The following is a 15,928-nucleotide window of genomic DNA, read 5'->3' as shown; positions in this document are numbered from 1 at the left end:
AATGGTAGCTAATAGCCTGCCTCCTTTCCTAAGTAATTATCTCCCCTGCCCCATATTAGCACAGGTGTGTCAAGAGCTGAACAGCAGTTAATGGGCTCGGCTCTTCAGGAACAAGTACATGGAGGAGGGAGGAGGGCTCCCAGTCTTCCTACTCTTCTAAGCTGCCCTCTTCCCCTGAACAGCAGTAATGTCCAAAAAGCACATGATGAGAACTTCTGAATAAAAAGCATAAGGTTACGCTGTAAATTTTCTCAAATGTCTTTCATTTTAATACTGATATTTAGGAATATGAATGAATTTTTATGTTAAGGTTTCCCCTGTCTCTGTCAGAATTTTTTTAAAAATAACTTATAATTTCTGGAAGCCTCCGGAATGGTACTTTTCAGTTTATGGCCCTGGAGGGAATTCTCTCAAGCCCCTCTAAAATAGAACTTCAATAGACACTCAGGTACTCCTGTTTGTTTTTAATGTGTGTGTTTTCACAGACATTTCTGGGCCTGGTGCAGCCCAAGAGAGGTATCTGGGGAAAAGAACTTGGCTCCCAAGCCAACGGAGATCACACATCCCTACTAGACTTTTTGTTTTTTGTTTGCTGCAGCAAACTACCGTGGTGACTACCCTCTCCCAAGAAAAAACTTTTAGCACTGGAAGTCTTGTGTGCATACAGCTTCCCAACATGCTTGAGGCAGTATTCTCCTCATTCCTTGAAAATTAAATCTTTGATGCATGAACTTAGTTATGAACATAAAACAAATCAGGAGTCCTGACAACTCCTGATCTTTAAACCACATGTGGACTTGACAGATGAAAAAAGCTGCCCCGTAAGTTCCCAAAGCAAAATAAAGTCAATAGAACCTTTATGCTCATTTACAATATTTCTCTTGCAAGGGCTTTCAGATCCAGTAGAAGAAAAAACCCTGAGGAGAAATGTCTGACAACATGTTGTGTCCAAAAGTCTATGTTGATCGTGAGAGCCACAAAATCATAAATTTTCCAATGGTTGCAATAAAAAGTGGCAGTATATTTAGCCACCTTTCCAAATAATCACTGCACTAAGCTAATATGTCATTCAGGCCTTCACCTAGTCAGAGTAGAAATTAAGTCCTCTGGAATTCAGCTGAGTAGCATTATGTTTTAGCCAATTGAATAACATAGATGTTGAGGGCTTTTTGTGCCATCTTTTTTTTCCTTTGGATGAAGGAAGTTTGTGGAAAATGGGACAGACAAGACAGTCTGTTCAGTTCACTGAACAGCATAATTAATTTGGAGAGGAGATGTGACATTTGTGAGGGATTCGTGGTCAGTACTTTTTTTTCCTACCATGTATCAGGATGGCCTTGAAGATCAGCATTGTGAACTTTTTGTGCTGGGCCCCACTCACCCACCCTCCATTTTAAAAAAAATCTTAGTGCCAGCTGATTAACTGCAGTTCATGGATCCACAGGCTAGCCCCCCACACCATTTTATGCTCAGTTACTTTATAGAATCTTCTTTGAGTGGAGGATGAATTGTATATATCAGTCATGCATCTTAAACAGGGATCAACTGAAGCAGCAAAACCAAATACAGTACCTGATTCACGGTGGCAAGAAGGGGATGCCCTTTGGAGCAGAATGTTAGCTCAAAATCCTTGAATTGCTCCCCCAAGTTCTACCAAACTCCTTAAGACAAAATTAGGGTAACATTTGTAACAACACATGAAAGTTGGATTTAGTACAGAAAGGTCTGTTTTTCAGTCCCTACAAAGTCAACATCTTTGCTTGGGTCTGTTTGAAAACCACCTTTGGATTCTTGAGTTTCTATTGCTGCTGTGACTGGATGGAGATCAGAAGTTTTATTTTGTTTGTTTGTTTCCCTTTACATTGATGGCTAAGAGTTGCATTCCTCTGATTTATCAGGCAAGGGGTCATTCCCTAGTTGGGGAGCATTTCAAATTGCTCCTTGAAAGGATTTGCTACTTCCACAGTTTGTAGGATTTGTCCTTTGATTGAGTCCGTGGTAGGCTAACAACAGGAAGTTGCTGTGTGGATTAGCCTGCCATTTTACCCACACATTGACTTACCATTATTACATTGTGCTTCTTTGGGTGCTATGTTTGATTGCCATGTCTTCTGAAGTGTTATTTCTTGTAAAAAAAGTGAATGCATTCTTGCCATCAAGATGAAATATTTTTCTGCAGGCCAGCACTGAAGATTGCCCCATCCCTTAACCACTACCAAAGGGAAAATTCAAGCTTGTAATGCCTTTCCATTCTCAGGGTTTCTGATTCGGGCATCCTTCCTACCCATACTGGGGGGGGGGGGGGGAAGAGGGCTAGAAAGGAAAACTTTACTATCAAAGACAGAAACTTCATGAGTCAATCAATTCTGGTTTACCTGTTTTTAGACATCTCAACTTCTCCACATTGAACTTAATCTAAGCCAATATCTCTCAGTTTTGCTTGTAACTATTCACCTATTAGTGTATTTATGCCTCATAAAGTTTTTTCTTGTGTTTTGCATATGTAGTTTTCACCTTTATGAGCAGTAAGGAACCTCCTTCCAGGATTTGAACTTAGTGTGGGAGCTAAGAGAAAGTTCCTCCTCTTGGTGGTAGGTAGTCTTGCTGAGGAATCCTTCCTGTCAACAAAGGAGGAGGTACAGCACTTTCCAAGAAGGGGAATTTCCACTTAAATTCAAAATTACTGTTTCCAGTTGTTAGCCTTACACCTGGTAGCCATCCTTCTGCAGTCTGTTCATATAAGTTACACCTTAGGAATGTCTATTTCTCCTTTGAAGTTAACAGTATTTGAAAGCCTAGCTATGTACTTCTCCTTCCTAGAGTTACTGGTCAGCATACAAGGTAGATCCTTTATTTTTCTAACAATCCTTCTCAAAATGATGCCAGAAAGGGATTCTGACATGTAGCTATCTAGTATCATCTGTTGGTTTTCAAGATGTGCAGAGCAACGTCTGTCTTTGTTGCACATTGGTGCATATATTCAGTTGTCTGCGTTACGTTATACAGTGCTGGTAACATGCCAGCAGAAACAGTGATCAGTATTTCTTTTGCTGGTCCACAGCAAATTAGATTGATGTAATTGGATATGAGTATCATTGAGTGACAGGTACAAAATCCCTACCTGCATAGTTAGGAATATGTTACAGACAGTGCTCACAAACCTTTCTTCTGAAATGTCACATTGGTAAAAGGTTCCCCTTACACTTTTATGATATCAAGGGCATTATTTGAATATGATGCAAGAGTGTGGAGGTCTCAAGGTAGGTCAGAGGGGAAAGACTTCTACCTGTTGCCTTCTGTCCCTTTTCCTGGTACTGATATAGTTAATTAGAAAGTGACTTGTAACTTGTTACCTTGAATGATTGTTTGCTTAATACATCCTTTGACAAACTGGTGCCCCCAGCAATGGTGGTAGTGCTAGCTGGTGATGATAGGAGTTTCATTGGAACACAACTGAAGGTGACCATGTTTGCCGAAGGCTGATTTAATGATATGTTTGAGTTTCATAAATGGTAAATAGCATGTACTGTTTGAGAGGGCTAAACATTGCACTGGAAAACTCATTGGATGAAATTCTTGATTCTGCTCTCCTGTTAAGGGTGCAAGGGCCACATCCTCCTTTTCATCCAGGCAAGTAATAAAAATTGTTTTTCTAATTGCATTTTTATGAAGCTCTCCTGACTGTCCTTTTTTTCCTCTCTCCTTATGCTGCAGATCATCATTGTTGAATTTGGTGGGAAGCCATTCAGTTGTTCTGGTCTCACTTTGAGCCAGTGGTTCTGGTGTATTTTCATTGGCGTAGGAGAGCTGCTTTGGGGACAGGTAAAAGATCAAACAACCATCCTCTAGTGAAGAATCACAGTTCCAACACAACACATGTGATCCTATTCCTCGCTGTGCTGGCAATGAACGAAGCTGCTCGGCAGTGTGACTAGCCTCTTTCCTATACCAAAAGCAAAGCAATGTCTTTGCCTTTGTATGGGATGATAGAATGGCAGCCATCTTGGAATCTTTCATAAGTGCTAACAAGTAACTCTTTAGCTGGAAGCATGACTAACCTTAGTGCTGCAGATTAGAGGAAGACATCTGCTCTGATTTTAGCTACAGGCCCTCTTTACAGATAAATATGGTTTGTGCTTTATTATTGAGGTGGGTTTTTTCTGGTATCTGTAGTCCAAAATAGTAACTTTCGCAAGTTGTGCTCACTCAGACCAGTATTGCTAATTTGGCCCAGCACATGTCATCCCAGGTTTCAGGCCAAGGTATTTCCCTGCCCTGCAAATCCTATACTTTTTTAAAAACAAGAGAAGTAATGTCACAAAATGAATAACTGAAGCCATTTGTTTACCTCCAAGAACATCACCGTATTTCTATGCTTAGATACCAAGAACCCAGGCTATACAACAGATGGTGGCCAGTTCTGTGCTGATGGCATATTAAATTTAGCAGGCATGCAGGTTTTAATGAGCAGAAATAGACAGATGAGCCTATTTTTGGTCTGTTTATGTTTTTTTGACATGCACCTATTTGTAAGTTCATTCTGTCTCATTTCCCTGGTATTGGGCCTCTTAAAGAAGAATACACAGAAAAATTAACCCTACTGCGGCTCATATAGCTTTGTCAGTCAGACTATATATCTGGTCACCACCCTGACTTCCAGTGACTCTTCTCTGCAATTTGGCCAGTCTAGAAGTGTTGGGTATCACTATTGCATTTCTATTTGCTTATTTATTTGTTTACTCATTTATTTAATTGATTACTATTCCATCTCTTCGTTCATCTTCAGTGATTAAAAAGGGATTGTTCCATATGTATATTTGTGTTTATAAAGGATCTTATTTCCAGGAAAAAGGAGAATAGTCACTGAAAAGAAGAGGTGTGCATACTTGTGGTATGCCTGAATCAAAGAAACTGAGAAAAATGGAACAGCACCTGCCTCATGATGATATGTGACTCCATAGACTTTAGAAATCCTATTGTAGCTGATTTTATTTTCAACATGAAATTAATCCCCCTATATTAATCTACACTGTCCCTTCTTTCTCACAGTTAATTTGCACCGTTCCAACCAGTCAGCTGAAGTTCCTGAAGGAGGCTGGGCATGGCACTGCCAAGGAGGACATGACAGATGAGGAGCTGCCTGAGGGTATGGATGAAATTGACCATGCTGAAATGGAACTTCGGCGGGGACAGATCTTGTGGTTCCGAGGCCTCAACAGAATACAGACTCAGGTACAATGTCAATTTCTTCTTCCCTAGAGACTTTGGGCTCCAGTGGCAACTCCTCACAATGTTATCTCGTAGCTTTTTGAAGAGCCCATTCCAATAAAAGCAGGGTTACATGTCACAAAGAGGAACATGACATTCATACTGCTACTGGAGGAGCTGGAAACCAGTTAGCTGCACGTGGCATAAGCCCACGACACTGGAGCAGCGGAAGCTGGACAGATACGATGAGCTGAACAATTATTGCTTGCTTTTGAGCTAAATGTCTGTATTTCTCTATTTGCACAATGAGACAACCAAACAATTTGATGCCAACATTCTCTCCTTGTCTCTGTGATGCAGGTACTTCCAAACAATCCTAGTTTCCAAACAAATCTAGACCTTCTTTTTTCATTCTGTGCATGGAATTTCTTAGGTTTATTTCCAGATCCTGAAAACTCCAAGAAAGATAATCCTCGTTGCTTTGCCTGTGCTTTTTATATGAATCTTTGTCCCTCTTGTCACAGGCTTTGAAAATGAACTTGAATTAGGCTGTTCCTTTTTTAGGACACCACAAAAAGGAAGAATGAACTGGTAGAAAGTGGAAGGTAGTGTGTACCTTGCAGGTAGTGGGGCTGGTCAGCCAGCAAAGCTGACAACCTCCTCCTCATGGACATACACACAGAGATAGACTAGGCAAGCATAGGTTACAAGTGGCAGATGTAAATTCAGTTTATTCAACTTCAAGAATCCAGATGAAGATGGTGCACATTTTAACCCTTTCTTATAGGGCGTTGAGTGTACAAGAAGCATACATGTATCCAATAGTGTCACAAAGTCACATGCTCATTTTACAAGTTACATAACCTTTTGCTTTATAGGTAATAAAACTGGTTTTGGCAACTACTGGTGACCTGGCAAGCTTGCAGTTGCTTGTTTGCACAAATCTGATGACTTGAACCAAATTCCTTGACTGTTCAGTTTACATCAAGCTAGTGATTTCTCTGACATAAAATTAGCTGCATTTTCATAGTTAGCTAAGATTACATCAGCAACAGGTCAGTTTTTATCTTATTAACAGTTACTGGCTGATTGTTAAACACAGATCTATATGTGACACAAGAACTGCTACCACCAGGCCTCTTGCTTCCTCAGGTTTGTTTTTTTCCTTTGAAAATATAAGAATATTTGTCAGGTTAGGGTGGGGGCTTGTTCTTCCATTTTGTGGTGTCCTGTAAGGATGCTGTGCTGTAGGAATTCTAAATGGCACAAGCCAAACTAGAGCATCGTAAAATGATTTGAGGGCTCGGTGTTCCAGTTTTGAGCGTCTTATGATGCCTGTCCAGCTGTGAGGTAACGTATATCAAGCTTCATATAACAATGATAAAATCTTCAATTTATAAAATTTAAATGGGCATCCATTCATTTAAAAGCAGAATAGAATATCACAAGTCTTTAAAACCTAAAAAATAAGAAGAGAGGACAGCATACACCCTATTGCAAACTATTCCATAAGAATGAAGTCATCACAGAGAAAGCAGTTTTATATGCCTTCCAACCTAATAGCTCTTACAGCAGGCTCATGAGCAGATTATCTGCAGCCAATCTGACAGTCTAGGCAGATTTGCTGAGATTCAGGTACTTCCTTCATATATCCCAAGCTGTTCTATCTTTCCTTTTTCATTCTCAGCCACCTGAGTTTAGTGATTAAAGTTTGCTGCAGGGAACTCCTAACCTCTGGCAGCATATGGTTGTTCCGTGATAACTATTACTGTTATTTTTCTGGCTAGGGCCTGCAAGGATTTTTGTATAAGCAAATTATAGACATTTTTGCTAACTAGTGTATTCATTCAGTGTTTTGAAACTGAAGTCCCCGCAGAAGAAAAGAGAGAATGTGGGCACAGTGGAACAGGGTGATACTAGTCTTTATACAGACCTGACTTGTAGAGGGCCACAGACTTCCTCTCAGATGCTTTGAGAGCTGTTTAAGGCTGTGGTATCCCATAGTTGCAGTCCAACATCATCAGCTCTTCTTCCCATTCCCTCAGATTCAAGAAGAAGATATACTAATGACCATTTTCATGCTATTGTTTGCCAGAAGTCTTGCAAAGACTGCGTCAGCCTTGACCTTCAGGTGACCTTCAGGTGTGTCAGACTGCATTTCCCACCATCTCTAATCAGCATGACATTTGTGCATGCTGGTTGAGTAATAATGGGAATCGTGGTCCAGCCCTCTTGGAGGGGACCGGGTTGGGGAAGGCTGGATTTATACTGTTTAAAAACAGTGTGTTGTGTGTCCTAGCAACAAGGAGAAATTAATGGAGATGCTAAACTGTAAGCGGAGAATAGAAGGAAGATGCAGGATCACAGAGCTTTGTGAGATGGTATTCTTCTGCTAATGCTAACTCAAGACTCTCTTCTCCTTGCCTTTTAATTGTATAAGGAAAACATCAGTAGAAATTTGCCATTGTTTTAGTTCATGTGCTTGCCTCTTTGACACAAAACAAGGCCCAAAAGGTGAAGAAATCATATAGGATGAATGCCTTCAAGCCTCCTCTGAACACAAGCTGTCTCTTATGTGTGGGAGTTGTAATCAGGGCCGCCTTGAGACTGGATCCTTGTACAGTGCATGGTGAAAAAGAAAAAAAAAGTGCCATGTGTCAAATATAGAGGATAGAAATGAAGACTATGAACCTCCTTCAGAGGCTGTGTTTGGGCGTGCAATCTGAAACATAGTTCGTGAAGTTCTGGTACCATCTTACATCACCTGTACAGGGTCACTCTTGCATGTCAGTCACTGCCTGCAACATGCCTTTGAGGTAGCTTGTGGGTTCTGAGGTTCATATGCATCCCCTCACAGTCAACATTGTGCATCACTTGGAAACGCTGCTGTGTGAAACATTTGGAGGGAGAGAGATCTGGCATCATGTTGTATTCCAGACACAGAGAATGGTAGGTACAAAAAGACATAGTGTGGTGTGTCTAAAATTACTGTGACTCAAAAGACTAATTTCAAGCCAATAGGAAAAGGAGGAAGAGTTGGCCATGCCCAGTGTATGAGAGAACAACCAAACTGATGGAGCCTTTGCATGCTCACTGAACAAAGAGCCCTGCCTGCAACCACAAACACTGAAAATGTGAGATGTCTTGGTGATTGTTAGTGTTCATTTGTTTGGGGTTTTTTCTTCTGTGTGACAGAATTGTCACATGCAGATCAAACAGTGTTGAAGCCAGAAATTAAATCTCTTGGAACTAGAGATTTCCAGAGTATTCAATATCTATCTTCCTTCAGGAACTCGGTGGAATTTTATTTCACTTTATTTTTTTACTGCTTGCATGATAGAACTACAGAAAGAGTCTGTATCCAGATAGGGTAGCCTCAGCTTTTCTTTTCCTAACAAGAGACCTTTCCAGCAGATCTGGAATGACTTGCCAGCAGCTAGAGAAGGAGGAAGGGTTGTGCCAGTAATACCTGCTTTTCTGTGCCTGCTTTGTACCAAATCGGGGCAGTAAAGCAGATACTGTCTGCGATCATAATACTTCTGCATGCTGTTGTGTCTTTTGCTTTGGGGTATAATCACAAGCTGCTGTTGCACTTAATTCTAAACAGTTGGGAACACTTCTTACCTCACTAAAGCTTCTACTTGTACAAGCTGCCTTTTGAGGTCACTCAAAGATTCACTTAAGTGCACATTTCCTGTCTCCCCACTGCATTTGCAGCATACTTTTTTAAAATCGGGTTCTAACCACCTGCTATTTCATCCAACACACTTATAACCTTATGGTCTGTCAACACCTTATAGGCAAACGTACATGATATAACTCAAGCAACATTTGTATCATACCCACATGAGCGTAGAAAGATTTTCAGAGCTGCTTTCAAACATTACGTTCAAAACAACAGAGAAGTTAATGTAGGAGTTAAGCACCTCTCTTCTCACTGTTGTTTCTCTAGAACAGTGTCCCCATCTTTATGCTGCTTTGAAATAAGAAATAAGAGGTTTAAAAGGTTTTGTTCCATGCATTTACATTTAACATGTGGCCGAAACTTAACATACTGCATCTGTTGCCAACACAGGAATAAATGGGAGAACAGAAGAGAAAAGGCTAGTGCCGCTTTGCTTAATAGTTCTACCTTTGGATTAACTGCTGAAACTGTTGGTGGGGAGTACTGGGTTTTCCCTCTTCCCTTTCACCTTCTACTTTTGTTACTGATTGTTTGTATCTGTATCTTTTGTCTGCCCAGCCTCCCCTTCCACTCTCCTACTTCCTTTTTTTCCTCTTGATTGTGGGACAAAGCTATCTCACTCTCTGATTCTTTGCAGATGGACGTAGTTTACACATTCCAGACCGGCGCCTCCTCTTTACAGGGAGCCCTCAGGAGACAGCCTTCCATCGTGAGCCAACACCACGATGTAAAAAATGTTTCTAGCCCAACCCATGTAGCTCTTTCCTCCGTCAATTCCACTCCCACCACTTCTGCTGCTGCTGCTGCTGCATCTCCTCCTGCGGGCAGTGAGTGATAGTCTATTCAATGCATGACTTCCTAATAACCACCAAAGGGCACTTGCACAGAGCTAACCAAACTTGTTCTCTTTCCCTTTTCTTTTAACCCATAACTTGATTCATGGTTTCTTATCTTGAAAATTGGGAGGAAGTGTTGGAAAAAGCAACTCTGTGTGTATATACAATTTTTTCATTATTTTTATTTTTTAGTGTTCTTGAATCTTTAACTTTGTTTTAATTTTTTTTCTGGCTTTTTCGTTGTTCCTTCTCTAGTCCAACTTGTTTGTCTTCTTGCAGGACTGAATATTCCCATATTTTCACTGAGGCACAAAATATTACTGATGGTTTTCTTAAGGGAAGGATGGAGAAAGGGGGAAGAGTCAGTGGTCACAACTGAATACAGAAGATGGAATATGCTTCAGTTCAGAGCAGCATTCCCTCTAAGCTGCATGGATGTGCGATCATGCAGCTCTGCATCAACGCCATGCAGCCTAGGCAGTATTGCCACTTATTTGCTTCCGGTTGCAGTCAGAACCCCATGCACATGGGGTGAGGTTCTCACCCAGCGCTCCAGAAAATAAGAGGGAATGTTAATTCAGAATAGACTAGTTTAACAAGAAATTAGTTGTAATTATTTGCACACTGTTCTAGCCATAATGGGAGAGTATAACTTTCCCTCTAGAAGGACTCTGGAAAGCTAGAGTTCTAATCCTCTACATTTCTGTTTAATTGGCAGTAACCATCCTTTGGATAAATAACATGTTAGGCTGTTAAAATAACATTTTCAGAAAACACTTCAAAACCTATGTCAGTGCCTCTTATTACTGAGATCAGCAAATGATCCCACAGTTTCAGGAGCTTGCATGTTTAATGGCAAATATTAGTATTTTCTGTAAAATGTTAATACAATGATATTAATACCATAGGCTGAAATCCTGTTTTGCAGTTGCACATGGTGTAGTTTTTTGAGGCAAATTGATAGAAGTTAAGATATTTCTGTAGATCCTATCTTTTGTATGTTGAGTTGTGTGACTCAATATGCAACAGGCAATGTCTATGGAAAATTCCTAATTTACAGCAATTTGCTTCCAAAAATTATGCCATTTGTGTAACTGCACAGAAGAATTTCAGCCATTGTAATCTATACTGTTAGTACTGGGTAAAATAGAGAGACAGCTTGTAGTAATGAATCCTTGAGCACTTCAATGTGTCATAGTTTAGCTCCCCTGTTATTCAAGCATCTCGGATATAACAAATGAGTGGTGTTAGTGTTATATAAAAAAACAGTGTACAGGTTGTTAAGCAGAAGAGATCTGGAAAAAGCTGTCATAATCTACACTGAGCTACAAATTAGTAAAAATTGCATTTAACTAAAACTGGCACCTTGCATTCAACCATTTGGTTCTCTATTTGTTTTAGGCATAACTCCTAAAAATTCCAACCAACCATGGCCAACAGTCAGGGCTTCTGGAAGTTGGTTCAGATTGGCCTGATGGGCCAAAAGGTCAACCTTGGGTGTGTGGCATAGCTGCATAAATACCACTGTGTGACGTCAGCAGTTTTTAGGTTAGCAAAGTGGATCTTTACAAAACTTTGTGTCATTTTTCAATCATTTCATGGAGGTAGCGTTAGTTTAGACATTGGTTTTTAATAATAATTTCAGATAAATCTTACAGAATATTCTCACTTTACTGAAGACAAAATGTTGTATTTCTGCAAGCATGCGGTGTTCAGTTATGTGTTTTATTATACCATCTTTTTTCTTCAGAAAAAAAGAAGCTACATGTATGTCTCTTTTTTTTTTAAATGCAAGCTGCATTCAGAAATGCAGGTCATTCATTTTTCCAGTTATTTTTTTTAGCAAGTTAAGAAGTTATTTGATGGTGTTCAGCATATATTTAGTTATTTGTTTCATCATTTGTTTACATATTCGTTTGTTTTAACCTCTATTTTTTTTACCAATGTTGCAAAGAAGATCATTTTCTAATTACAATTTGCAATTAAGTAATATTGGTGTTCTGATTTTTGTATACTCTGCATACTTTCTGCAGTGATATACATTTATTCCTCTGCCAGGCGATCAATGCAATAGTGCTTTAGAAAGAGTTTTGTGCATTGCATTCACCTAAAGAAGCAAATGATAATTTTTTCATGGTACACATAAGTATTATTTGTTTTATCTAATTGAGGTGGTTGGATAGAAAGAAGAAAAGAAGAAAGTAGCTTATTTGAGTGGGTCGCATGGTTTCCCATTCTATAATAACTGTGCTTGTGCCTTTTTGGACTGCCTGGGCAATTTCTTACTTCATCTGTACTACTCTTTAAAGCTACCTCTCTGACAATCTGTCTCTCCTCTTTCTTAATACTTGGTGGAAAGGTCTACAAATAAATAAAAGAAGTTCAAAAACAGAAAACAATCTCTCACTAAGCCAAATGCTGTTTATGAAGGCTGATTGATGAGAAAAGGAGGAAGCTCAGGATGTATTTCTGTTTCATTTATTATTTTGCTTAGTAAAGCCAACTTTATGATTATTTCTTTATTTTCTCAACTCATTTTAAAGAGGCAAATTGTTCTCAAAATGTCTTCTTAATGTGAGGGGAAATGCACTGGAAATACGGAAATGGATAGCCTCAAGATACTGGCTCTGGATGACTCAGCAATTTGAGCCAACGATGCAGTTTTCCAGGTAGCATTGAAGCAGCTCTAAATATCCTGTATTTGGTGTGGTGCTGCTCCTTGATATATCAAAATGGATAAAGCAGATGGCAGAGCTGGTGGTAGCTCAGTAAATTGAAGTAACTTAGCTGTGGAGCCAGTGGCCAGACGTTCAAATCCCCCATGCCTCCCAGGAGGGAGATCAGTTGAGATCACCTGAAGCTCATGGGACTGAGGTGTGTAGCCTGGCAACATACATGATCCTAGTGCACCACCAGGAGGAGGGACTAGTAAACAGTTTCTGAGTACTTTATACCCAGAAAACCTTGGGAGTGCTACTGTAAGTCAAGATTGACTTGATGGCCTATACTGATTATCAATGAAGGTGGCACTGTTTGTTTTCCATGGAGAAAAGCATGTGCAGTGACAAATAGACTTCATTTACCAATTGAGGGAGCACGGCTTCTAAATATGTGCCAAGGTTTGTGCCTAGTTCAATCATCCACATGTCATCATTTCCAAATCTCTGGAAATTCTAGTGCATTTTTCGAGTTGGGCTAGTGTGTTGCATTTGAAAGTGCATTCACTTTAGCCTAATTTTGTGATGGCTAGATAAGATCTTTCAGCCAAATACCAAGAGTAGTTGTCTAAGGGTAAGCAACACATCGCTTACAGGCTGCATCTGCCCTCCCTCCCTCTTCTTTTTTTTTTTTTTTTTTTTTTTTTTTTTTTTTTGCACTTCATTTCCCTAAGGTCTAGAGGGGCGGGGTATAAGTTTAATAAATAAATAAATATAAATAAGGTCCCAGATGTTGTTGTGGCCACCAGGATAAGGCCAGAAAAAGCCACTTTTTAAAAGACCCTTTTCCCCTCTGAAAATGGAAAACAGATGCTTTCTTGTCTATTAACAAACATGTTTGTGCTGAGGGAGGGGAGACATCCAGTAGTATAATTCTGCTTGTTAAATCGGACATGAAGGCATGCTCTTTCCATTTTCAGATGATAGCTACTATTCTTAAAGGTAAGTAGTGTGTGCTTTTCACTACTTTTCTTGTGCAGAAGGAAAAGGACTTGGGCAAAGTAGCAGCTCAGGAGCTATAGACGTGTCAGTGGAACAAGAACTGGATAGTTTTCCATTCAAGGTGGAGGTCATTGCATTGTATCTGGAGGATATTATATAATTCCAAAGAGAAACGTAGCAGCATAGGTTAAAGATGATTAAGTGTTTATAATAATTATATAATAATCTTAGATCTGCAGAGCTGGAAGAGACCTTGTGGATCATTGAGTCCAACCCCTGTCAAGGAGGCGCAGTGGGGAATTCCCAACTTATGGCTTTGCAGCCATAGACTTACACTACTGAGCTATCCAGAAGTTTATGAATCAAATAAACTTGCAGAACATCCCTATAGTCTAGTAATTAACTGGGCATGGGGGGAAAAACCCACTGTTCTGTTCATGAAGGTGTCTTTGGTCAAAGGGAGAACAAAAGGAGAAAATACAGCTAAGATACAATGTAGGTTTGCGATCTGAACACTGCAGGTGCCCATTTTTCTGCCTTAAAGTGCCAAAATTCAGATCATTTAGTCGGATTGATTAGAGAATTGACCATTGCCTGAAGAGATGATAAGACTGACTTAGATGACTTTCTTTTAAAAAAAAAAGATTCAGCAAATTTTGGGCAATGTGACTACCAGAAAGTGTTATTCGTGATAGCTGAAAGGGGGCCTCTGGTTAGCAGAGCCTAAGAACAATCCGAAGGAGACATGTATCACACCACAGTTTCCAAAGGCAACTGGCTGTTGGAGACTGAATTCTGGGCTACATCTGATTCAGCAAGACATTTCTTGTGCTCTTAAAATAAGTCATCCAGATTTGACAGAGCAAAAAGTGCAGTTTATCTGGAAGCCATCATCTTCAAAACAGCAGTCAGTAACCAATTTGCTCTACTATTAAATAGCCTCATTGGTCCTTTATCTCCCATAGTGATTTTAGGCCCAGTTGCACAGGAAAGAGTGATGGAGGAAGGGATGAAGGGAAGTGAAAGAATTAGTTTGAGTAAATATAGAATTGGGGTTGGGGAAGTGATTTGTTTGATTGTATTTCTCATTGTCCCTCTTTCTTCCTGGCTAGTGGCGATTGGAGTTGAAATCCAACAGCATACAGTATGTGGAACCAGAGATTGCCCACCCCAACAGAGAGGATTTAACTTTAGTTTCTGCAAGTTCTTCTCCCTCCTGATGTCATGGGATGCTATTTCTGTATTTATCTAAGGACCAGAATAGGCAATACATATAAAGTTTAGGATGCTGCTTCACCTTCCAATTTTCTTTAAGATAGTAATTCTGTGCTTAGATGGGTATGTAGTATATGATAAAGCTTATGCCCCCTACCCCACAGCCATTCCCTCCCCCTCAAATTGTGCTGAGATAAACTGAGATTTAGGAACATCTTGGTTCTGTTAAACCTTTCAATGCATTCCCGTATCTTTGCATCCTTGTCTGAAGAAATCCTGGCCCCTGCTTAATCTTTATGAAAGGGCAATGTGCAGTGGAGCTGGCCATGTGGAAGGCAGGTGCTTAATCTCCCTCAACACCCACACCCACACCCATAGGTTTTCTGTCCCATTGCAATCACATTGCCCTAGTCAGGGTTCCAGCCTTGCAGCTTTGTCACAAACACCTTTTTTTTAATCTTGGCTGGTGAACCACAGAAGTTACAGAAAGAAACCGTGGAGTAGGCTGTGGAATATCTTTATCCTTCCACTCCTGTATCTCCATTGGAAACTGCCACTTCTCCACAGCACTTTGCAGAAGGGAAAAGCAGTGGGTATTTCAGCAGAGAATGCATCCAGCAATCATCTAATTCTAGCCATTGTGTAAGTCCCATCATACCGCTGTAGCTCACAACACCTTTTCAACAAGATGGAGATTGTGCCTCTTTTAGAATAATCAGGAGACCTATCAGTAAATCAGTGTGTTCGTTTATACGTATAGTACAAAAATTAAGTAAGCTACTGCAAGCCATTCCTAGTGCTATGCATGGGGTCCTCCCTCCCAAGTGTGAATGATTTCTGTGATTAGAGACCCTGAGGCAAGAATTGGAAGCTTGGTCCAGATAATTTGTGAGGACACCTGGAGTATTACCAACAGCACGTTTGAAGTTCCAAAATAATAATAATAATTTAAAGTGGGAAGGAGTGGAAAATTTTTCCTTATGATTGCCAAGGTTGCCATTTGGATCACATTTTCATTAGATTTTTTCCCCTTTTAAAACACTTTTGGGCCATTTCTGCATAAAATACGAATTGCATTGTTTTATTTTATCATGTGGCATGTTTTTTTGTGGATTGCATACAATTTTCAGTGGACTGCTAATTTAACTATCTATATTTAATTTGTGTATTATTAAGTTTGCAAGCTCAGACCATCACACTTTCATACATGTTGTGTTGCTTTTTGTGGAAGAATGTGACTTTTACAGAAATATACTTCATCCTGTCAAGCGAAGATGTCTCAACCCCAGTGTCCACAATGCCTCTTTGTTCTGGAAATGTGATTT

At 39.9% G+C, this 15,928-nt stretch overlaps 1 protein-coding gene across 15 annotated transcripts in view; it reads left to right on the top strand.

Annotated features, from left to right (window-relative positions):
• The window catches only part of ATP2B4 (ATPase plasma membrane Ca2+ transporting 4), a 197,221-nt gene that overhangs the window by 169,278 nt on the left and 12,015 nt on the right, over positions 1-15,928 (top strand). For 9 of the 15 annotated variants that reach the window (XM_072997341.2, XM_072997344.2, XM_072997343.2 and 6 more), the window contains 2 exons: positions 3,715-3,822; positions 5,050-5,232. In XM_072997341.2, the coding sequence (XP_072853442.1) occupies positions 3,715-3,822; positions 5,050-5,232 (291 nt within the window). Of the gene's footprint in view, positions 1-3,714; positions 3,823-5,049; positions 5,233-9,530; positions 9,721-15,928 lie in introns of all 15 variants that reach the window. The other 6 variants (XM_078391945.1, XM_078391943.1, XM_078391941.1 and 3 more) reach the window with 2 other exon arrangements.

Source organism: Pogona vitticeps, chromosome 4 (assembly GCF_051106095.1).
Source record: "Pogona vitticeps strain Pit_001003342236 chromosome 4, PviZW2.1, whole genome shotgun sequence".
In the NCBI taxonomy this organism is placed as follows: Eukaryota; Metazoa; Chordata; class Lepidosauria; order Squamata; family Agamidae; genus Pogona; species Pogona vitticeps.
This window is presented reverse-complemented; position numbering and strand designations above follow the sequence as displayed.